Raw genomic sequence first — 22,851 nt, 5'->3', positions numbered from 1 at the left:
CTGTCCCAGTCAGATTGGTTTGTTTACCTGCTGCTCACTGGCTCGCAGTTTGTGTGAAGGGAGCGTGCACGGGTGCATCTTGGGAGTCGGAGTTCAGGCGCACCAGCCGCTTCTGCAAAGTGAACATGCAGACGCTCCTCGGTGAGTCCACTTACTTCTGATAAACAGCGAATGCAACCGAGGAAAGTGCACAACTCCATACTTAAACACTTAAGTTGACAGATGAGGCACATAGTTATAACAGTGTGTCTTATTTGACTCAGTTTCCCATGAAGCATCAGTCATATTCCTCTTCGTGCGCAGCTTCCTGCTCTCGTGTTTAGAGGATCTCCATCTGCAGCAGTGTGTTGTCGTGCATGTGTGTTGCAGTGTTCTGTGTTTACAAATCAGGTGACGCAGTCGCAGACGCCATCACGCACAGAAACGTGCAGCCATAATAAAAGCAACTTTAAATGGAGGCAACCTAGGCTACATGCTGCAGCCTTACGCATCACATCTGTACATGGTGAGGTGATGTCAGTGTCTGATTTTAAAGAAGTGCATTCTAATTCATGTTACAACCGCGCAGAGAGGGAGAGAGATGAGCTGTGTGCGCGCAGGCACGTACTCACAGGGTACACGCCCACTCCCCCTCCTGCAAACACTGTTTCCGTCTTAACAATTTTACAACAACGAAATAGCTTGTTCTTTCAGATTTGCAGCACACCGCCATGCTATGTTAGGTAAAAAGATATAATTGAAGTTACAGCTGGGTCTTAATGCCTCTGATTCAAAGAAAGTTTGAGCATGGATGTGACTTAGTGATATAAATCATACTTTGTAACTTTCTTCATAGGTGAGCTGGACACCAAGTCTTAATGATCATGGATCGAGGGTGGTTTATAGGACATGAGAGGATTCCCTTGACAAAATCTGAGCCGCAGATGTGTGTCTCAATGCCCTGCATGACTATCAACTTGACTGGAATGCTTCAAGCAGATAAACCTAAAGCAACAAAGAAGCCGATTCCCATCCGCCCGCCAAGCCCCAGGGTGCCATCTCTGCCAAGGGACCAAGAGTTCCACCGCAGCTTCTCCTGTGAACCCACGCCGAAACCCATCATCCGAAAACGCTCCCACTCCCTGCCATCCGGCACAGAGGGGAAGAAACACTGCAGGAATGTTGGTGTACGTTTCATCGACTCTTTGGGCCTCGACCTGGAAGACATCAGACTTTTCAGATCTGGAGAGGATCCATCGGTGCCGCATCATGTCACCTTTAGGTTGCTGATGGCTGCAGAGTTGGCAGACGGAAGGCATCTGGAGATTTCCTTGCCATACATGAAGCCAGTTTTCTCTGAGCAACCCGGTGACCAACCAGGATTCCTGCATCGTCTCTGTGAGCAGAAAGTGTGTCTGGAGAGGGTGTTCTGTTTTGAACTGGGTGTCATCGGAATCACCCAGGTTGTCAATTTGGACTTTGAGAAAGAGGTCACGGCTCGCTTTTCATTTACAGAGTGGAAGAGCTGCACAGAAACGAAGGCCTCGTGGGTGTCCACCATCACTAAGGCGTGGGAAGGAGGAGGCCAACTCAGTTGTGATACATTTCGTTTCCACCTTCCTGTTCCTCCGTTCCTACAGCCAGGAGCAGTGTTGGAGTTTGCCATTCAGTACAAAGTCTGTGGGGATGAATACTGGGACAACAATGATGGCGAGAATTATAAGTTGGTTTGCCATAGCTACAAGCTCACTGTGCCTAAAGAATGTGAGGATAGTATGGTACACTTCATTTAAGACGCCTACTAAAGCCATTAAGAAGCACTTTAGCAAGAGCAGTTTCAAGTGTATAACTGCATTGTCATATACTGTTCATTTTGTTAGTCTGATGCTAACAGAGGATTTCTTTGACTCAAGTTAGTTCCAAGATTAACTGTAAATAAACGTAGTCAGAAACACTGTTGCACTCTCACCTGATGCTAACTTAAGTGCCACTGTTTTACTGTTTTTGATGCACTGAATTTCCTGGCTACTTAGATGCAAATTGTACTCTAATGGGGGAACATCCAGTGGAGATGACACACACAGAGTGCTTCATAAATATTCAGTGAAACTGAAATAACAGCACTTCCAGGTGGTTATTTGACAAAGAAAACTATTTTTATACAATGCAGGAGTTTGATCTGCCAAACCATTTCCCTCTGTGGTCAGATATTATTCTTGTCTTGTCAAACCATATCTCCAAATGTATTTTAATGAATAATGAAATTAATGCTCAGTTTGGTAAATAATAAAGCACAGTCACACATAATGTTCAGCTTTTATAAGTATTTGTATTTGTATCATTTATATAGGGTTAAGGTTAGTAAAAGTCCCACCTCTCAGCTGTCCTCCACTAGCTTCTGTGACTGAGTGTTTTTATAGATGTTTTTAGCTAAGTTTGAATAAGCTGCTCTGCAGTAAAGTGATATTCTTTTCATAGAGGTCCTCATCAGTGAAGTAACAAAATCACCAACTCCATCTGTCAACCTGATATAAGTGTAACTGTCTTGGCTGAGTGGGACACGTATGAAATGGAAAACGTATTAAAACGTATCACACATGCCAGCATGTAAAAATGTCAACATGTGTTTGATCCAAACCAATCATACATGAATTTAGCTGATTCACTGTACTGTTAAGGCATGACTTACACTGCTAGGTATACCACAGGTCAAGGGTTGAAAAGGTAATAACTTGGGAATAGACAGTCCGTTTTGAAATGTCAAAATCATTTGTCATTATATATTTGTACATATATATATATATATATATATATATATATATATATATATATATATATATAGTAATAGTAATATATTTATGTAAATATAAGTATATATAAAGATCACACAAATAATGTAAATAATAACTATGGCATAAAAAACGAATTAGTTTATCATAACTTGTTTGTGATTTAATTAACTGACAGTACAGTTTAAATCTTTGAAAGCACTGTCGCACTCAACCGGAAATTCCCTGTCTCCCTTAATCTAACACTGTCAGCCTTTTAAATACTTGTTTCAATGCCAGCATTATGATTGCAGCTCTCCATGTGGCAGCATGTTCATCATGAGGTTTGCTGAGGGAGAAACCACTGAGACATTTTGTAATCTGTCACAATAACAGTTTCATAACACTTCATATACCAGAAGCTGTGGTTGGTTACCAGTGATCACATGGTAAACAAAGACTGTACTTGAACCCAACCTCATCCAACCATAATACAAACATACATGACCAACTTCATTTAAAGGTGATGATACTACTGTCAGGAGACCAGGGCAGCCTGGTGATGGGAAATGTGCTACTATCAATATAAGACTCATATTCATGTTAAAGTGGAATCATCCAGTGCAGACGATCATGTCTGCAAAGGCTAAAATGCAGGCGGGATGCCAGAGAAACATGATTCACCTTTTCCATTAGAGCGGAGGAATCCATAATCTTCGAAACACCCCCGCTGAGTTTAAGTGTGACAGTCCATCACACGAGCCGGGAACTGCTCTGCGCACGCGCGCTGCACTTTGAGATTTCGCGCGTCTCTCACGGGGCTACATGCTAACTATGATAAACCAGTAGGTTAGCGTGCTGGATTTTACCCCACGGTGAGTAACATTACAAGATCAAAAAAAATAACACGGCATCTCCTAAACGTTTAAAATTGTTCACAGGTCACTCAACGTTGTCTCCGGAAATCAGTGTTTGCTAGTGCTAACGTTTAGCCGCTAGTATTAGCAGCTAGCATCTTAAGCTAACACTAGAGTAGCATTAAACTGAAGAGTGATGAGGTCATATATGGGACGAGTTGTACCTCAGTAAGCTCTAATTATTTAAGTATATTTACTAATTTACTACAGTTTTGATCAGCTTACTTACAGGAAAAGTTTATACCAATGATGACAGATAAACAGGACAATGTTAGCTTGTCAGCGGTTAGCTAGTTAACATCACTAACAGTAAACACAGTTATGTAATGTCATGCTAACTGCTCATATTGTTTGATTAGGCGCCTCATTATTTTTAATCAAGGAATGTTATGATGGCTTTCAAACACAAACCTGAGTCCTGCTACAGCTTATTGTTTTTTATCCGAGACCTCTTTTACAATAACAGTATGTGAGCACAGACAAACTTTCTATGCCAGTATGTATATTTATAACCAGGATTATATTGGTTCTATTCCTGGAAACAGATACAAAAAGGTGTTGAAGCAATTTAGGGAGTAGAAAATAAATTAAATAAAGAGTGAAAATACATTAAAATTCATGTTCGAGTTGCTTGAAGATTTGCAGCTTTATCACAGTTTTGCTTTACAGTTATTCTGAAGACAGCACAGGACGTTGCTACTTGGAGAGAAGAATGGCACCGGCTCAGGACACACAGGTGGGAATGCAGTACTTTAACAGCTCACCTTACAAACATTACTGTCACTTAACGTAACGTTTCACCAATAGTTGTTGATGAAGTACTGTAACAATGAAAAAGTTTGCATTTGTTACGCAGTTGGAGAAAGTCATTGGTGAGGTCTTGAAGAGTGGGGGTGCCCACGCACTGGATGTATTCTTGCAAAGGGACATACATGAAGGGACCTCTTTAAACTGTTCCCAACAGTTTCTCACCAAATTGGATAAACTTGTCCACAAGGTAGGATGTGGCCCATCACACTGACGAACATGCCATGCTAATGTGCTGTTTGCAGGTGTAATGAAATCATGTCTCTGCTGTTTGTTTAGTGTTTGGATCAAAAAGATTCCAAATCAGCTAGTCTGGCTCTTGCTATCATCTCCAAATATGGGGACAAACTGAAACTACCTGGTGGCCAAGGCCTCGCTGGAATGATAGTTCGTGGCCTTATCAAAAAGATAAGTATACATCTAATATATAAAGCCAAATTGTGTGTGAGTGCTCTATGAGTAAATGTATTCAGCTCTTGATTGAATCTGGTTTTATGCACATGGTACAGTGGTTTGAGAAATGCAGGCAGCTGTGGATCCACTGTGGCCCACAGTGGGATGAGACTTTGTTCAACCTTTCTGAGGATTTCTTTGATGCCCTAATGGTGAGCTAATGTCTAACAGTAAAACACTTACTATAATAAAACAGTCATGTAAGTGTCCGTTCTGAAAACGGATTTCTGTCCTCTCTTATAGGTGGTACATGAAGCTTCCAAAGAGGGTACGCTCGTACATTTCTTAATTTCTGATTCAACCTCAGTGCATGTTTAATATTTGAGGGCACAGTTAAATCAGGTGCTCTCAATGTTGTTTTGAGGTAACTCTCACTTATAAAAGGAACGATTGTGGCAATACATTAACATGAAAGATAATGATGCTTTAAAATACAGGACAATCATTGTAGGACCATCTCAGAGCTTAACTTTAAACGCTTTCATGATAAACCTTAGTTAATATAAACCGTTTATGTGCTAAGTCTCTATTGAAGATAGTATTCCTATATGTTGTTTGTAGGAACATACAAAATCACAGAGTCCTTCCTGTATCCTGTTGGTCAATTGGGAATTGATCCTAGAATCTACATCCTGATCCAGAAGGAGGTTTGACATTTTTTTTATAACCATTTAGCTTATTTGAGCAGCACTAAAAACTGTGAGTCAGGTGTTTGTTCATAGATTAACTTGCTAATGATTTTCTAACAGGCAATTCGTAAATTTAATCTAATTCTGGACAAAATCCCAGTGGAGCTCAAGAAAGAGAGGAAGATCCTAACATCACAGGAGGCCTCAGATATCATGTATGTCTTGGTAGTTTCCTCATAGCTGGCTCACTGTCATTATTACATTTTATTTCGAACTAGCTACACAACCTTGAATTGTGTTGAACAATTTTCAACAGGATCAAGCTGGCTGGTCGGATATTGGAGGGTGGTGGTAAGTGTTATGAGTAGTATGATGTCTTTTCCTTTTTTTTTTCATCAAGAACCATACTTACAAACTGCTTACCAAAAATGTACAGTACAGTGGTTTTGTGTCAGATTACGACTTGCAGACAGCCCTGACCGAGGCATTGTGCAGGATGGCCACTCCTGTCCAGAGGAGGGAGCTGGCAGATCGATGGTTCAGCATGGTGCATGTGGCCAGTGCCTTTGCCAAGATCCATGATTCTGAGTTTGAGACGGTAAAATATACTAATTTATCTCATCAGCAATTTCATTTTGTTGCAATACTGTGGGAATTTATTGTTGTAATGTTACAACATGTTACATAGAATTTAATGTAAATGTGTGTGATTTCAGGATTGTCGGAAGTTTCTCAATTTAGTGAATGGGATGCAGGGAGACAGGAGAAGGTAAAATACATACACACCATAGCTCAGTGCTTCACAAGGCATTACATATGATTGAGTTTGGCTGGTACACACCTTTGGCTCGAACACAAAGTACAAAGAAATAAGAATGACCATTTTGGCTATCGATCTGTCTCTTACCACCAGTGATAACAAGCATCCATAGAATACACTGTAATTCTATGTAAGCTCATAACAAAAATTATATTGTTATACGATTTTTTAAATGTACAGAATTTGTTGGTTTTTAGATAGGACAAAGGTAGGACACATGCTTTGCAAAATAAAGATGCACATAACTGAATGTCAGTGTTCTCTCTTGTAGGGTGTATTCATACCCTTGTTTGGAAGTTTATCTGGACAAGTATGAGGTCAGTATAAACAGGATGTGCAAAGATACATAGGAACAAGTAGGCAATATGCCAGAAAATATCAAAATGTTATCAAGAAATGTTCATATCAGTTAATTTCAATGATTATCATGATTCAATTTTGTGATTTTTGCTCCAGAATAAAGGTTTTGGTTTTAAACTCTTCTTTACCAGCAGAGAATGGCAACCACTTGATAAACAGAAACAAATCTGAGGTTGATTGATTATGTGATATAACTTCTCACTGTGCTTTCACAATTCATTAGCATTATATTGATATTCATTGGAGTTTTGCTATATTGCTGTTGATGAAAAATATATTGCAGTTATTATTGTTATTGTTTTATCACCCAGCCCAAGGAAAAAAGTACCCTCTTGTTATTATGAACTGTTCCATATACTAATAAGTTTGTTTGTAGCTGTGTTGAAATGATTGTGGTTCTGTTGTCAGCTGCTGATGCCTGCTGATGAGAAGTTGGAGGAATTCTGGATCGACTTCAACCTTGGCAGCCACAGCATCTCCTTTTACTTCTCTTTGGCCGATGGAGACGGAGAGGTACTTCAAGATTAATAGTCAATTTGCAAAATGCTGTGTAACTTATAACTATATTTATAACATAAGACATCTGTCACAGTCTAACATAGAGTGATTTTCCCATCATGTAGGAGGGTCAGTGGGAAACGATCTGTATCAATGAGAATGAAGTCCAAAGCTACACTGTTAAAGGTAATCAAAGCTTCTAGCTGCAGATTTCATCCCAAACTGACTGTACAGTATATAGTATGTTGCGTATTATGGTATTCAATACATCCACCCATCCAGAAAAGAGCACAGATATTTTGATGCAGATCTGAACTTAAGATTTATGTGTTTTTAAACACCTTTAAGTATTTTCTTGTGTGTGGGGCTGAGAGTACAGTATCATATACTGTGTTTTTTGATCTCCAGAGGAAGGCAAGAGGAAAGTCTTGCAGTTGAAACTGTCAGAGGTGGTGATGGTTGGTGGGATTGAAGGATGGAGTCTTACCATCCACTTCAGCTCCTCTCTGGACATCCAGCAGGCTGCTCGTAGCATCTACGGACAAAGCAAAAACAAAGTAGGCCATGGCTCATTCAGTCCCTCCATATTGGTCACAATGCCAATAGGAATATTTATCATTATTTTGTTTTGTTTTTCACACCAAAATGCACAAGTAGAAAATGTGATTGGTAGAATAATAACTTTGAGAGGAACTTGGCATCCTTTGACAAGAAGTTTTGACTCTTAATGAATTTTAATGAATATCTAGTTGTAACATTTCACTTTGGTTTAACACTTCCTGGCTTGTAAAAACCACAGCATTCTTGCTTTTGCGCCAAGCAAAGTCTAGAGAAGATTTTCAATCAGATGATTTACATTCACAAGCATCTTTCCCTTTCAGGGCTTTGTAGGGAAGACGGGCACATCAGTGGTGAAGACTACAGTTAAAATCATCATGGAGGAGAACAGCTCCCAGGTATGGTATGGTCGGTTAACATAATTCTGTCATATTACAGCTATGATGATTAATGTGGTCATCACGGATGCCAACATATGAAGGAATTTATAGGAGGTGCTTGGCCTTTGTAATGAGATTTACATCAATGTGATATTATTATATCTGAACTGATTTGAACATTTTGAAAAAGCATCAAAGTGACAACCGAAATTACTGTTGAGATGTTTGTACTGCATGCCACTCTCCATGGAGGTCGTCCCAGAGAGCCAAGTGTCCCTTGGTGAAACCGAGATAAGCACCGCCCCCTATCTTTTGCCTGCTCCGACTGCACCTGTACAGGTAGAAGAGTTTTGCATTTTATATTAAAACAAAAACTATGTAGCATTTAAATGTAATAATGATCATTTAATGCAGTGTTTCCGCTGGTAACATTTCTGAGTGGCGTCCCAACACAAAAGCTTGAATTCAGGATTTCCACGACGGACTGCCAATGATAGACAATTAGCGCCACTGCTTCAGGATCAGGACAGAAGCAGCGGTTTGGTTGTATCGTGTCTGAGTCTCCTGTCTGGATGTCCTCCCGTTCAATTTTCACTTAAACAAAAAACACCAGCTCTCATCAGAAGTTATTACGACCTGAACAGTTTACTTAGTGTTTGTTTGATTCCCTCAAGAATTTAGAGGAACGTATTTATATATTTATATGTTATTCATGTTAATTCACTAAATGTACAGTTAGTCCATTTTTTCTTTGTACTCCAATGTATTTTTCATTTTCTCTTTGTACCACTGAGAGGAGTTGCACTTAAGTTTCATTGTACAGCTTTTCAATGACAGTAAATGCTTGAAATTGAAGTTCAGTAAGCAACACTACATTTAAATGCTGCAAAATATTACTCAATTGTAAGGTGTTTGGAGGAATGAATTTTGAGGATGGTAAAGATTAATGAATGTGTTGATTTTAATTGACTGCACTTGAGATTGCAGCAAGCAGTAGTAACCACATACATACACACACATTGTATTTTTGGTCATAATGAAACAAATGAATACAGTATGTCACTCAAACAGCCAGTAGGGGGTGTCAATAGCGAGGTAACGATTATATCAGGTTCAAGCTTTTCTGTGCTTTTTATTCTGCAAGACACTGAATCCTTATTGACAGTAACATTTCTGTGTTTCTGTGATCCTGTGCCATTAAAAATGGAATAAAGGATGACATTTAGTTAATTTAGGGGATAATTTGGATATCACATTTAAATTGCCCATTATACACTGGGGGAAATTCAGTTGTTACAGCAGCAATCAAGTCAGAATGGGGTAGACAAGATGATACAAAATATAAAAGAAAAGGAATAGAATGAAAAAGAATAAAATGAAATAAAAAAATGCAGAGTGTGTACATTATATACACAAATAAATGTGCCCAAACAAAAGATTTACAGACACAGCCATTCTGATTTTCCATTCAGATACTGACCCCTGCCAAGATGAGGATTTCAGAGTCCACCACTTTCATAAGCAACAGTACAGGAGGAAGTGTGCACAGTGCTGGTTCGCTCTCTGCTGTTATGCAAAGTAAGTGCACACTACAGACTGTAAGGTATTGCTGTTGAACCAGGAGGCACATGTGTATGTTAACCATGTCTTCAGTCTTAAAGAAAACATTATAATTAATGTAATTTGGTTTTTAACAGCTTTGCTCTTAGTTAACTGCAAATTGACACATTAGCTTTTATGTTGTATTTAATTTAATGTTGAACAGGGCACCTTTATTTTGTATCAAAATATGCTGTTCGAAAGTGACAGTTATTAAAGTAAAGATCATGTTTGTGTTAAGACACTACTCATAACTTGCATCTGAATACACTTTGGATTCATCATCCTGTTGGCATTCAGACTCTGACCCTCTTGGTCATCGCCCCCCTTGTCTTCTTGTCGCATATTGTTGATTTTTTTTCCCCCTTCCTTTTAGACACTCTATCCAAGGGTAAAGGGAAGCCATCTTTGCTGATGGTTCGTTCATGTGATAGGCAAGGTGAATTTTACCTGAGAGAACTAAAGACCTGCAGTCATCACACAACTCCCAGCAGCACAACAGCAGGGGGCATGGTACAGCAGGTGTGACACACACACTTATTACTTAACATACAACACAGATTTTCTTAGTGCTCTTTGGAATTAAACTTCAGTTTCGTGCTCTCTGTGTCTCTTTAGAGCTTGGCCACCAAAAAGGTGGATAACAACAATGTTGGCAAACACGAAAAGGTATAAACATCAAATTATTATTTTTAATTTCTAAAGTTAAGGTACTATGCATTCTCTACTTCTGCAGTGTCTTTCTGAAATGTTTTCAGTATATGAATGTATGATACGATAGACCTAATATTGCCATTGTCTTAATTACATAACTGTTAAGAGAAGAAAATCAAGCCCAGATAATGATTGATGTTTCTGGTACCAACCAGCACAGCTGCATATGTCTGCATATCTACTATAATTTGTATAAAGTTATATTTAAACCATCTATATCATACACTGACATTTGTTGTTTCTGCTTGTTGTACAGAACACACCTTTGGAAAAAGCAGTAGATAAAGTTCAAACTGGACAGGGAGAAGAACAGTCCCTGGGTATTGTATTGACTGAAGCTTTACCCAAAGATACAGTAACATCATTATCTTTCACTGACTGTTGAATCCATCCCTTATTGTTTTATTTACAGAGGATAATAATTTTGTGCCTGACACCCAGCCCAGAACTGTGAGAAGCATGTAAGCTCTGTGGAGAACCACCACACTTACGCACTGCAGATATATGCTCTGATTTGGTCATGGATGTTTTTGTTTATGCAATAGGTGTATATGAGGCTTACATGTTTCTATGTTCAAATCTCAGATCTTCTAACTGGGGCAGACTGTCAGTTTCTGAAATGGTAACGATGCCCACACAGAAAGTAAATACTCTGCAAAGACCTGGTAAGTTATCAAATATCTTCACTAATTCTAAAACATCACTAAATGTTTTGCACAGTAATATATAGTAATACACACACGACATCCAGGTAAAATTAAATATTATCAAACCTATTTTTTGTTTTCAAATTCAGTAATTTTCCTTTTTAGATCCTCAGTCAAGTTTGTCACACCAGCAGGAGTGCTCATCCTCAGCACTGAGATTGTCAGTTCCAGAATCAGGCACAATCAGTCAAAAGCAGCTCCATACCAAACTCACCCAGCGCCTGCAGCAGGTCCTCAGTGAGAGAACCCAAGATTGTGCACCTGGAGAGGCATCTCAGACAAAACTGTCTGATATCAATGGGCACTCAAAAAGCAGAACCACTGCAGACCAGTGTTATTCCACCTTGTGTGCTCCCAAAGTGCAGCAACCCCAGAGAGGTGGCTCGGGCAAAGGCAAGACTAAAGGCCAGATGTCACTAGAGGCAGATGCTGTTCCAAAAAAAGCTCCAGTCAAGGCCCCCAACACAACATCACTGCAGGAGAGAGTAACACCCAACATTAGGGCTAAAACTAACAGGGAACTCTCAAACAAAGAGAAGGTATGAATTGTTTTAATTTTAGGGGATTAATGCTGATTCTTCAATTCTTTGTTTTCCTGTATATTGTTATTCTCACACCTTCTACTGTCACTACTCAGAGAGATGCAAAGGTTGCACAAAGCATGGTGAAGATCATCTCTAGCCATTATGAGACTAACACTCAATCCACAGCAAAACATAAAGCAGAAAATATCCATGGGAGCTTGATTCCTCCTCTTGTTAACAGGTATGCTTTGCAGGGCTCTGCAATGTTATAAATGTCACTTCGGCATAACCATACCACTTAGTGATCGTTTGTATTTTTGTAACAGGCCAATCTTCAATATGAGCTGGTTACCAACTGCTAATGTAAGCAATACTTTATTTATTCCTAGCTGTATCTTAAGTCATTTATTTCCTGCTTGATTAACTAAAGATTATCTTTACCTGCAATAGAAAGATACATCCAGAGCTTTAAACATGATGAAATCCCACAATAAAAGAGCAACAAACTCTTCGAGGTAAAATAATTCAATTTAAAGGTTTCAAGTACATTCAAATATATCTCTGACGTTTAGTGAAATTTAGAATGTATAAAACGCCTTTTTTCTTTTGAACAGAAAGGATATTTTTGCATTCAGAATTGATACACCATCAACTATTGGGGTAAACAATACTATAGTTAGTCATTTTATATCTCAGATCTTGATGTACCACTGTGGTGTTTAAAGTCTTAATAATTGCTCTTTAGGGAAAGGAACAACCCCTCAATAACACTTCTGCTTCATTAAGCAGGTAGGTCTCACAGTGGAGAATCACCTTTGGGCTAAAACACAGTAACCTTCTGTAAATAGTTCGTATTAGAATCTGTCTAATTCCATATCTCCCATATTATTTGACAGTGACATCCATGACTCCTCAAGATCCCACAACACAACCAAGAAAGGACAATCTGTGACAAAAGTATACTTTCATATACTCTGTGTGTTTGTGCTTGCTGTGCTCATGTAATTATTTAATCAGAAAATAGACGGAAAGCACACAAATGTTGCAAAATAAGAAAATGTTCAGCTTTCCAAAAGGCTTACACTCATAGGGACAATAATTATACAGCAATCATTGAAAAATATCTCATTGCTTTCAGTTTTCGCTCCCTTGATTTTTCTCTCCTTAAATATATCTCTCTATTCCCCACTCCTATTGTTTAACAGGAGAAGCAGCATGTGAAAAAGCATTTGTTTAGTGACACCGATACAGACTATACCATGACAGAGGTCAGCTGGCTGAGGGAGTCAAGCAGGAAACCCAAACCCAAAGTTACCAAATATTCAAGGCAGGCACCCATCAACCCTAAAGCTGAGACACCTCAAACTTCATGTAAGCTCACAAAGCTGCACATTCATGCTTTTATTTACTTGTCCATTTAGACTGGATGTTGATAAGATCACAGGCAGACATTAGTATTTCCATAAAGAGGATGTGCTTTATCTCTGATCAGGGGAATCGTCACATTTGCCATCTCCCTCCCCAAAACCTGTAAAGGGTAACACCAAACCAAATAAAGTAAGGCAGTATTGCTTTTATATAAATCATTTGCTCTAAGCTTGTAATGCACTATCACAGTCAGCCACAGTGTGTCACTCTTGTTTAAGCAGAAGCAAAATGTGAAGGCGAGAGTGGAGCAGCCAAAGAAGATGGTGAAGCCAGCAGCAGAAGCACCCAACAGACCACATGCAGCAGGCAGGAGGCCCAGGAGAGCTGCAGCCACTTCTACCAAGAGCTACAGGGAGGCAGATACTGACGAAAGCCAGTCAGAGTCAGAGAGGCCTCCTGCTCCTAAGGCAAATGCTTCTCTAAAACCTGTGTCTGTTTTGCCAGTTTGTCCTCTTTTGAAACACTGCAGAACAAATGACACAGATCTGACCAATCACCATTTTGGTATTTTGACAACATGAATTACTCATGAGAGATGTCAAGCAAATTGTGTCTGTGTTTTAAAAGGCCCTTAGCAAGAACATGTAAAATAATGTAACTTACTTTGAATATATATGTTCTCTTGAACAAGTGAACAGAAGATTTAGACAAGGACCTAAAACACTTGATATTAATCGCATGTATTTAATCATATACTGTTTGAAATTTGAGTTAGGCACATTTCACAACCCAAGTAAAACACAAGTGGGATCAACTCATACCATGAGGAGGAGCATAACAAAGCAAATTATTATCGTGATCTTGGAAATAGATAAAAATCATATTTTCTTTGTCCCTTAATAATAGTACTCTGCCTATGACCATCTGAATAACACTGAGAAAACTCATGAGGCTGCTCAGGAGATGAAGAAAAAGTCTAATACCAAACAACCAACCAAAGGCTCCCTGAAACTAGAGAGCAGTCATCTCAGCAGCCGCTTGGATATAGAGTCAGAACAGCCATCTACTTCCAAGGTACAGGTCATAGAGTTCATTTTTCATGTTATCCTCATGAAACGATTATCCATTCATCCCATAAAGCATCTGTGTATCTTAGTTTATCAGAAAACATCAATGTCACTAGAAGCATGTTCAACTTAGTGATTTGTTTTGTCTGACTTTTGTCTAATCCTCTTTTTTGCTTTTTTTGTGTTGGGCTGTAAAACTACAATGATCCAAACAGGTTAATAATTTATGGCACTGATATTTGTAATGTCTAACATTTTAATGACATCCTCCATGGTTGATATCAACTACATCAGAGCTACACTAAACTCGACAGATGGTTCCATTTGTCCCTCAAGCATCATCTAATGCTTTTGGGGCTAATTTCATTGAAACAAACATAAACTAGCAGTAATGCAAGGGATGGAAAACAATTTTGCTTTTGTCAGGCAATTACAAAGAACATTTCCACCGCAGGCAGCTGTAAATCAGCTGTAAATCTTGTTGACATTCCACATATATTAGTTTACAGTACTTAAATCTGAAGAATATACAATACTTCTGATTAGTCACTGATGATGTTGTTTAGTTAGTATGGACTGTAGCATAATTTTTGAATGTAGTCACTGAGCGAGTTGTGGGCCTGAACAGGTTTTGGGTTTCTTGATTCAGATATATAACAGACACACTCTGTTTTTCAGAAGAAGAAGCCTGAGAATGTCCTTCAAGTCACTTCGAAGTTTAGTAAGAAAAAAATCACCCCTGTCCAAGAACAGATGAATGCATTGAAGGAGAAGCTGGCTGCTCGCCAGACCTCGTTCTGTCCGTCGCCTCCTTCCATTGAGAGGATGAGATGTAAGACTGGACAGATACTCACCAACATCTGAGTTAGATAACAGTCATTTGACTCCTTTGATATCAGCTAATGTCTACTCTATGTTTCATGATGGGGTCAAATGGATTATTAATTCCATCACAGTGGGCGCATACAGTACATTACTTAACGGTCCCTAATGTTTCTTATTACTTAAACTGTGGAGGCCTTTCATTGTCTAATTTGTCCTACCACAGTTTCATCATCATCAATTTTATTTCACGCTTCTCATTAATACATCACAAGTCTTAAAAAGAGTGTTTGTTCCATGGCATTATTGTAGATCTGTGTGCAGTGCTCTTTGCCCTGCTAATAGTCTCTCACTCTCTCACACACTTGGCTTTGTGTGTTCCTGGGATGGACATACAGCTCTCACCAGGCAAGCAGACCTCTGTATAACACTGCCCTCTCTTAGTGCCTGTCTTTCAGATGTACATGAAGGTCTATTGCCCATAAAGTGAGATCAATGACTTTTTGTCATCATGAAGCAGGTCTAGGTTCTGTATAAATGTGAACATATTCAAATACAGTAAAAATAAGTAAAGTAACCTGTGCGATATCACAACAAAACAGTCAAGACCATCCCCCCAGCACGGTTCACCTGGACCTGACATCCTCAATTTGTATTCGGTCTCTATGAAGGAGTCTTACCTGGGTGTTCAGCGTCTCAAACAATATATATAGCATTGTCTTTTTTTAATCTATTTTTCTACTGATTGTTGGATGGCATTTATTTTGTCTTTTTATATTTCCAGTTTTATCTATTATGTTCTTTATGAGTTTCACTTGGACTAAAAAACAGCTTTTATTATGGCTGTGTACGTGGTTATGATGTGGTTATGTAAAGCATTGTTTTAGCCATTTCAGTTATAATATATTTTGTATTTAAGTTTTAAAACTCTTACATAAATAACCCTGTTGCTCGACAGCCTCCTAACTGTAAGTTGATGCGTAGCAAAGCATGTATATATTGACCTTTTACTCTCTATCCTCCTCCTGTGGCCAGCTGTTTGAACATCTGTGTTTATTTTGGACCCTCACAGCTGATGCGGGGTCAGTCTCAACCTTGGATTTGACCTTCTCTCCTCTTGTCACCCCGCGGGGATCCCCACTCCCTGCCTCCCCTGACCCTGCCGGCCAGGACACCCCCTCGCCAATCCTGCTGCTACCCAAACCTCGCTCTACAGTCAGCAGTAATGGAATCTTCAAGCCCCCCTCTCACTACAATGCAGAAAAGAAGCACAGCACATCTAGGACTCAATCCATCCAGTCTGCCGCCTCTCTCGCCTCACTGAGATATCGAAACGCTGCATACAATCCTCCCATTGGACCGAGCGCAGCAGAGGTAACACAGCACCTTCCTGTTGTCCTCTGTAGCTCAAGGGTTTGAATCAGAGTCAAATGCTTTTTCTGTGTAACTGGGCAGTGCAGTCTAGAACATATTGTGCTTGTCAATTCCAACTAGACTAGTCTAGTGAGAGGTTCCCTGGTATTTAACACGTTTGAGTGGATCACGCACCTTTACACTACATGGACGTCATTGACACCACTGTGTAGTCATGTGAGAACCACTAGTCACGTGACTGGATGTGTGATTTATGACCAAAGGCCTTCATAAACTTTAACATAGAACTTAAGTAAGTGGATCTGTAACCTTGCTAGTTGAACAGAGATATTGAAGAAGTAAAACTTTGCTCCCTCCACAACCATTTTTGAGGTTTTGAGGTCAGGGGTGAATGTGTGGTACCATGTCTGAAGTGGCCATTAGAGAAATACAAATGATCCTAATAACAAATATCATGTATTTATGTTGGAAATGATGGAATTACACATAATGATTTGAACAATTAAATAGTATGATTGAAATTACTTATTTAACTTCAGGCAGAACAGATAATTGTGCTGCAGCGTTTCATCTGTGCCACTATGGAAAATGTCTTCATCATTTCACTGTTGACTGTCATCCATGATGAGTTTGATGATTAGATCACCACCAAATGAGCTGCTCCATTCCTCTTGTCCATCATTGTCTCATCACTTTCAATGTCATCTCCCTTTCTGTTTCCAGATCAGTCCAAATCAGCAGTGTCTCTCACCAGCACCTCAGTCTCCTTTGCCTGTGTTCACTCAACCCCTGCTGACCTCCTCATTCTTTGAGCTAGAAAAGCCATCCTTGCCCTCTCCTCCACAGTCACCTTTCCCTGAAGACAACAATAGCAACCTATATGGCATAGGTAAAGTGTCTTCAGTAACCAGGGTTTCACTCAGCCAATCGTCCACAAAGTCATCAGTGCTGACTGGCAGAGTTAAGGAAAGCCCCAGTGCTGCTCTGACTGTGTTTCACAAAACAGAGGTATGGATGGCCTTATTACTCTTCATGTTTCATGTTTATATGATAGTGATTGAATAGACAGCAGCGGAACTGAAAAACCTTTAATGAGTTATAATGCATTACTGTCTATCCTGACAGAAAACACCACACTCAGACTCAGATGTGGAGCCAGAACAGCCTCTTATGTCAGGTAGAAGACATTTTGTGTCCTGCTTGATCTTTCACATGGAAACTTGACTTCCCTATTAGTTTACAATTAGGTAGAAAATTACATTTAATGAAACAGTCTTTATGAACACTTTATGAAGTGTGTTCAAATCACTACATATTATCCCAAGTTCTTTTGTTAAAAACCTGTCATATTATTGGTTATGTATTGTAAGTTGTTTTTTTTAAAGGACCAAGTCGCAAGCGGCACGTCTCCATATCCAGTAATTCTGAGGAAGATGAGAAGGAAGAGAAGAAGAAAAGCAAGATGAGAGCGCAGCATTGTCCTCGGATGAAGCCAAGGAAGTTGTTCAAGTCCCGTAAGACACGTTACTTGTGAATTAGTGGTGCATTTATACAGGGATAAAATCGTATTCAGATGGATAAATATCTCAAATCAATTTAATCTTGTAGAGAACCTGTAAAAACCTATGCAGAAATCACACTTTGAATGTCACAATGTTGGTTTTTAAAAAAACTTGAATTTTCTTTTATCCTTTGTTAATATGTTCAGTTTGATCATCTTAGTGATGAGTCACTTCTCAGTTCATCATTTACATACTAAAAGCTATTAACACAATAAAAGTCTTTCCCAAGTTTTCATAGTGTTACTTCTAATATGTATGTATTAAGTTTTCATATATTTTGTAATTGTTTAAGCAACTGGACCTGATGGTCACATCCAGTTCAAAATAATTCATAAAAAGTGGGCAAAGCAGGAAAGCTTTGGTGTCAAATCACCATTAGAAAGATTTAATTTGTGTTAAAATAAAAGCTAATTTATGAATACTCGATTAGATACATTCTTTACATATAATTATGTACAGTTTGTGCAGAGAGCCTTTTTTCTATGCTTTCCTTTTTAGTTTGGAAAAAATGCACTAATGAGAAATTTAATATCTATCCTCTCATATCTGTGGCTCTGTGTTTTGTCCTCAGTCACTGAGTTGTCTGCTGAAGGTGGGGTGAGCCAGGTCATGTCCTCTTTTCACACGGTACGCTCCAGTCAAGGGGAGGTCGAAGAGGTCAGTGGAGACATAGACATGGATGAAGATTTGGAGTTGCCTAGAATTGCTGTTAACCAGAGTAAGGTGTGCCAGCAATTCAGCTCTGAGCTAAAGAAGAAGTTCCAGGTTGGACATACACACACACACACACTTGTACACAGTGACACATTATAACAGAGCAAGTGGAGACAGCATTACCTGCATTCATGACAGTATATCATGCTGTTCCTCTTATGTATCTGAAGCATGTTTAAAACGGTTGTTAACACCACTTACCATATTTTAGGAATGGCAGACCTGTGTATTAAATAAATAGTTAATACCTTTTTAACTTAACATAGTCTTCTGAACACATCACACCTCTTCTCTTTAGATTTATTTTCAGCAATACTGATCCACTGACATATTGAATGATGACCTTTAAAACCACTGTTTCTAATGTGTATATTCAGAACCGTTACAAGATGGTGGAGGTTTACAACAAGCAGTCACTGAAGACTGTCCAGCAACATGTGTCCTCCTTCCACATGCAAGTCACCAAACAAAGGTCAGTCAGTATGTAAATAGTGTAAAGAAACCATAAAGGAAATGTTTCCATACACAGCAGTGTTTCCCATTAATTACCTTGACTCTGGCGGTCTAATTTGTCTCACCACAGTTATAATGATCAAAACATTTTTAACACTTCTCATGATTGCATAATAGATCTCTGTGTTGCGCTGTTGTTTTATCGTAGAGCTGTGTGCAACGCTCTTTACCCAACTGTAGGTGTCTTTCTCTCTCACTGCTTTGGAGAACAGTCAAAACATCTAGAAACCTTTTACCACATATTATTCCTAATGTTAGTGGTAGTTGGTAGTTATTGTAGATACCATTTTTGCTGCGTGTGTTTCCACGACATGCAAGCAGGCACTATGTGTACCAGGTTTGCTTGATAGCATACTGCATGCATAAAAATCCACCATCATAATATCACTGCATCCCCTGGCAGCTACCGCCATTGACTGAATCAGAATCTGAGATGACAACTGTATCTGCACAGTCCGTATTCAGTGTTGAGTTCCCAAAGAAGTTCCATGTTTTGTATTTTCTCTTCCATAGTACTCTGGAAGACTCTACAATGTCCTGTCTTTCTCTTACAGTCTGAAATATTGTTGTACTTTTTTTTGTTTGCTTTCCATTTAATATTTGTATTTTATACTGATTGATTCTCTCTCCACAGGACACAGAAGCTTGAACAGGTTCACAAGGTCCTCTTGGAAGAGATTCACAAATTGGAGCAAGATGACACAGCGCTCAGGAACATGGAGAAAGACCTGACAGTGGGTCACTCTGCCTCTTTCTAGAGCTCACACCCACGTTTGCTAACTAGCTGTGTTTAGAGGGGATGTGGAAAGTATCATTCCCTAAAGAAAATATATCACTATTCTGTAATATGAGACTGTCACTAAATATGATGTGTTGTTGGAATTGATTTATCCAGAGTCTGTGTTTGTTCTTTCACAGATTTACTGGAAAAAACAGGCGGTGGCTTTCCATTCTTACAAGGAGCAGGAAACCAGGAGGTGAAGCCTGGGACTTGGTGTTTCTGTTTGTGCGAGCAGTGAAAGAGTCATGTTGTCTGTGTGATGCTGTGTTCCTTACACACTGATCAATGCACTTCCCACAGGCTTAAATCCCTCTCTGTGCAAGGATGAATAACACACTTTAGTTTGAGGAACAAGCTTTATAGGAAAATAAGTTTTTCCTCAGGCTTATCATCATAATCTAGATATGCACCCAACAGCACAAGCTATTTTTATCCAGCGCTTCTTCATATGACTAAGCTGAGTTCACTAATGATTATTTGGGAAGCTTTGCCCTACTATTATCCACTGTTGGTCTTTACTGCAAATGGCAGTTCTGGTTGGAATAACCAGTCAAAGTTAATGGGTATGACAAAAATATATATTATAATATATATATATATATCAGTGTTTCCCGCAGTAAATTAGTCCGTAAATTAGTCAGTCAAGGTGGTGAGCAGTCGTGGGAACTACAGTGCCATGTCCCCTCCCCCCGATCCAACAGGCCACGCCAATGGAGCCACGGTGTGTTGGATCGGGGGGGGGCACTGGGGGACGTAGTCAAGGCGGGGGGCCGTTGTTGTCAAGGCGGCTGCCTTAACTATAAAGCGCTGCGGGAAACCCTGTATATATTAGAACAGCTTTTAGAAATGACTTGATGCCCATGAAAGTGCTCAGGTTTTGTTTGGAAGTCTCACCTCTGCCCATGCTCCATGGAGGTTGTGTTTTCACAAAGATGTTTTGTTGGTTGTTCTGTTTGTAAACAAAATGACATAAATTCCTCAGTGGAAGGATGTGGTATTGGTCAGGGAAGAACCTCGTGTGGTGCAGATCTGTATCAGGGGGCAGAGCAAGTTTTCCACACATAGCCAGATATGGCATTTTTCAACATTTTCCTTGGGAATTATTCATGGATCTTGATAAAAACGATGAGACACATTTAGGGACCTGATATCTATTAGTGTGTGCAGTTTGGTGAAGCTTGATTGAAATTAAGGGGACCGCCTCAACAGAGGTATGCACTCTGCTGAGTGACATTTTAGTTAACATATGTAATCAAGTGGCTGGTCATAAAATTAGGATTCCAACAGTATTGTTTTACTCAACATTTGGCCACAAGTAACAAAATATCCCTCCTGGCAGTTTTTGAATTGAAAAAGTGCATCAGTGTGTCTCATACTCCCCTTTAACATGCACATCACTACATTAGTGTATTTATTTCTCCTTTACACTTACCCTGTGTGTTCTCTCCCCTTCTTTGGGGCTTTCTCATTTGGTTATTGATTGCTTGTCTTCTTTCCCCCAGAAACGAGACCCTGAAGAAAGCCCTCCAGAGCAATGTGTGTCACAGCTTGGAGTACGAGGAGAGAGTATTCACATCCCAGGTCTGACTCTCAGGCCTGAACTTTACAGCCAGTGTCTAATATGTGCTTCAATGTGTTGCTCATGGGATGAACTTCTCACTTGCTTTGTAAAATCCAGAGCCCAGGTAGCTTTGAAAGAATATTTATTCTCAGACCATCTACTTTTTAAATAGAACATGTCACCTCTGTCTGTCAATCTGTCTTTCCAACCAGTTTTTCGCTGAGTGGCCTTTGCAGCATTTTGCTTATCTCGTTGTCTCATGTGTCAGCTGGCGCCCTGCTTGACCTGACTGTCACATTCTATGTTCCCACCGCTAAAACCCTGCTGCTCTGCCTGCTGTTTTCAGATGTGCCTGATGAGGAAAGATATGAAGTCAGTTCAGGACCGACTCCTGGGTGAGATGGTGAGTTGACAAGTCACAGGTTTGATGGATTAGGCACGAAACATTGACCTGGCTTTTTGTCTTTTCATTTTGTGTTCTCTACTCAGTCAGTACATGATATACAGACTTGAGAGGATTTATGTCCTGGAAGGTGTTTGTGTCAGGGTGTCCCCTGGTTATAGAAAAGTCGATTTCAACAATATGAGTTTTAGCATAATGTGTGTTGTAGTTCTTTCTCAACACTACAGACATTTGCACACTGTAATCTAACTACAAACAAGAGCTTTGTGTAGTCCCCCTCTTTTATTTAGTATGTGGTTGTGGGTTTTCGTTTAAATTAAACATTATTAAAAAAATACAAACAAGACCAACATGGAACTGATAATTGATGGTCTACAAACACCCAGTTAGAATTGATCTCAGTGCACTCAGGTTGGCTGTAGGAAAGACTAATGATGCCCACTGTCTCTGCCTGTAGTTTGTGACATAGCTTTGTGGAAACCTGCAGAAACTCTATTGTGTCTATATCTTTCCTAAATGTTTCGTTGTGATTCTTTACCTTCTGTAGCAAGTGGGGGAGATCCAGAGTGTGAAGAAAGGTCTGCAGGCTTTGTTTTTCCCGTGATGGAGACCGATTTTGAGTTGAACGATGTTCCTTCAGGTCCCCATGCTGTAAACAAGGTTATGTATCTCACCACCACATGATGTGCTGTGTAGTTGACCTGTGCTGAATTTGTGCCAAAATGTTCGGCTGAATTTTTTCATGTTCTGCTTTTATTTTATGAAAATGTAATTGGTTTAGTCTGACCTGGATATGTTGTTTGTATGTTTGTTTGAAAAAAGCAATTTTATTATATTCTGATATTTATATTGATGAAAGGTATAGATTGTAGGTTGGTTAAGTACTGAATAGTTCCATTTAAAATCTTAACCATTGTTTTTAAAGACCTCAACCTGATTCTTCATGGAAAATAAAGGTTGATTAAACATGAGA

At 39.3% G+C, this 22,851-nt stretch overlaps 2 protein-coding genes across 5 annotated transcripts; both read left to right on the top strand.

Moving 5' to 3' along the window:
• Positions 1–8: 8 nt before the first annotated feature.
• ppp1r3da (protein phosphatase 1, regulatory subunit 3Da) lies at positions 9–2,286 on the top strand. 4 transcript variants are annotated; one of them, XM_020089378.2, is made up of 2 exons: positions 9–141; positions 836–2,286. In XM_020089378.2, the coding sequence occupies exon 2, from the start codon at positions 858–860 to the stop codon at positions 1,770–1,772; it is 915 nt and encodes a 304-aa protein (XP_019944937.1). In that variant the 5' UTR covers positions 9–141; positions 836–857; the 3' UTR covers positions 1,773–2,286. The 4 variants fall into 4 exon arrangements, with proteins under 4 accessions (XP_019944937.1, XP_019944938.1, XP_069382162.1 ...); XM_020089379.2 differs by lacking the exon at positions 9–141 and adding an exon at positions 169–515; XM_069526061.1 differs by lacking the exon at positions 9–141 and adding an exon at positions 173–510 and having other exon boundaries at positions 841–2,286.
• Positions 2,287–3,297: 1,011 nt separating this feature from the next.
• Positions 3,298–22,849, top strand: sycp2 (synaptonemal complex protein 2). Its single transcript, XM_069526055.1, has 46 exons — positions 3,298–3,622; positions 4,334–4,400; positions 4,521–4,661; positions 4,751–4,881; positions 4,974–5,076; positions 5,168–5,192; positions 5,486–5,571; positions 5,674–5,768; positions 5,870–5,904; positions 6,009–6,151; positions 6,270–6,322; positions 6,645–6,690; positions 7,142–7,246; positions 7,357–7,417; positions 7,640–7,788; positions 8,113–8,187; positions 8,422–8,508; positions 9,642–9,747; positions 10,145–10,290; positions 10,387–10,437; positions 10,739–10,802; positions 10,895–10,943; positions 11,068–11,147; positions 11,295–11,728; positions 11,827–11,954; positions 12,040–12,076; positions 12,164–12,228; positions 12,328–12,373; positions 12,459–12,502; positions 12,610–12,670; positions 12,919–13,084; positions 13,206–13,270; positions 13,360–13,548; positions 13,988–14,155; positions 14,827–14,980; positions 16,043–16,344; positions 17,068–17,352; positions 17,470–17,521; positions 17,730–17,858; positions 18,478–18,671; positions 18,998–19,092; positions 19,768–19,867; positions 20,052–20,110; positions 21,417–21,495; positions 21,822–21,878; positions 22,426–22,849. The coding sequence occupies exons 2-46, from the start codon at positions 4,377–4,379 to the stop codon at positions 22,480–22,482; spliced, it is 4,821 nt and encodes a 1,606-aa protein (XP_069382156.1). The 5' UTR covers positions 3,298–3,622; positions 4,334–4,376; the 3' UTR covers positions 22,483–22,849.
• The last annotated feature ends 2 nt before the right edge of the window (positions 22,850–22,851 follow it).

The sequence above is a fragment of the Paralichthys olivaceus genome, chromosome 6 (genome assembly GCF_024713975.1).
Source record: "Paralichthys olivaceus isolate ysfri-2021 chromosome 6, ASM2471397v2, whole genome shotgun sequence".
NCBI lineage: Eukaryota > Metazoa > Chordata > Actinopteri > Pleuronectiformes > Paralichthyidae > Paralichthys > Paralichthys olivaceus.
Note: the sequence above shows the minus strand (reverse complement) of the source record. Positions and strands in the feature narration are given on the sequence as shown.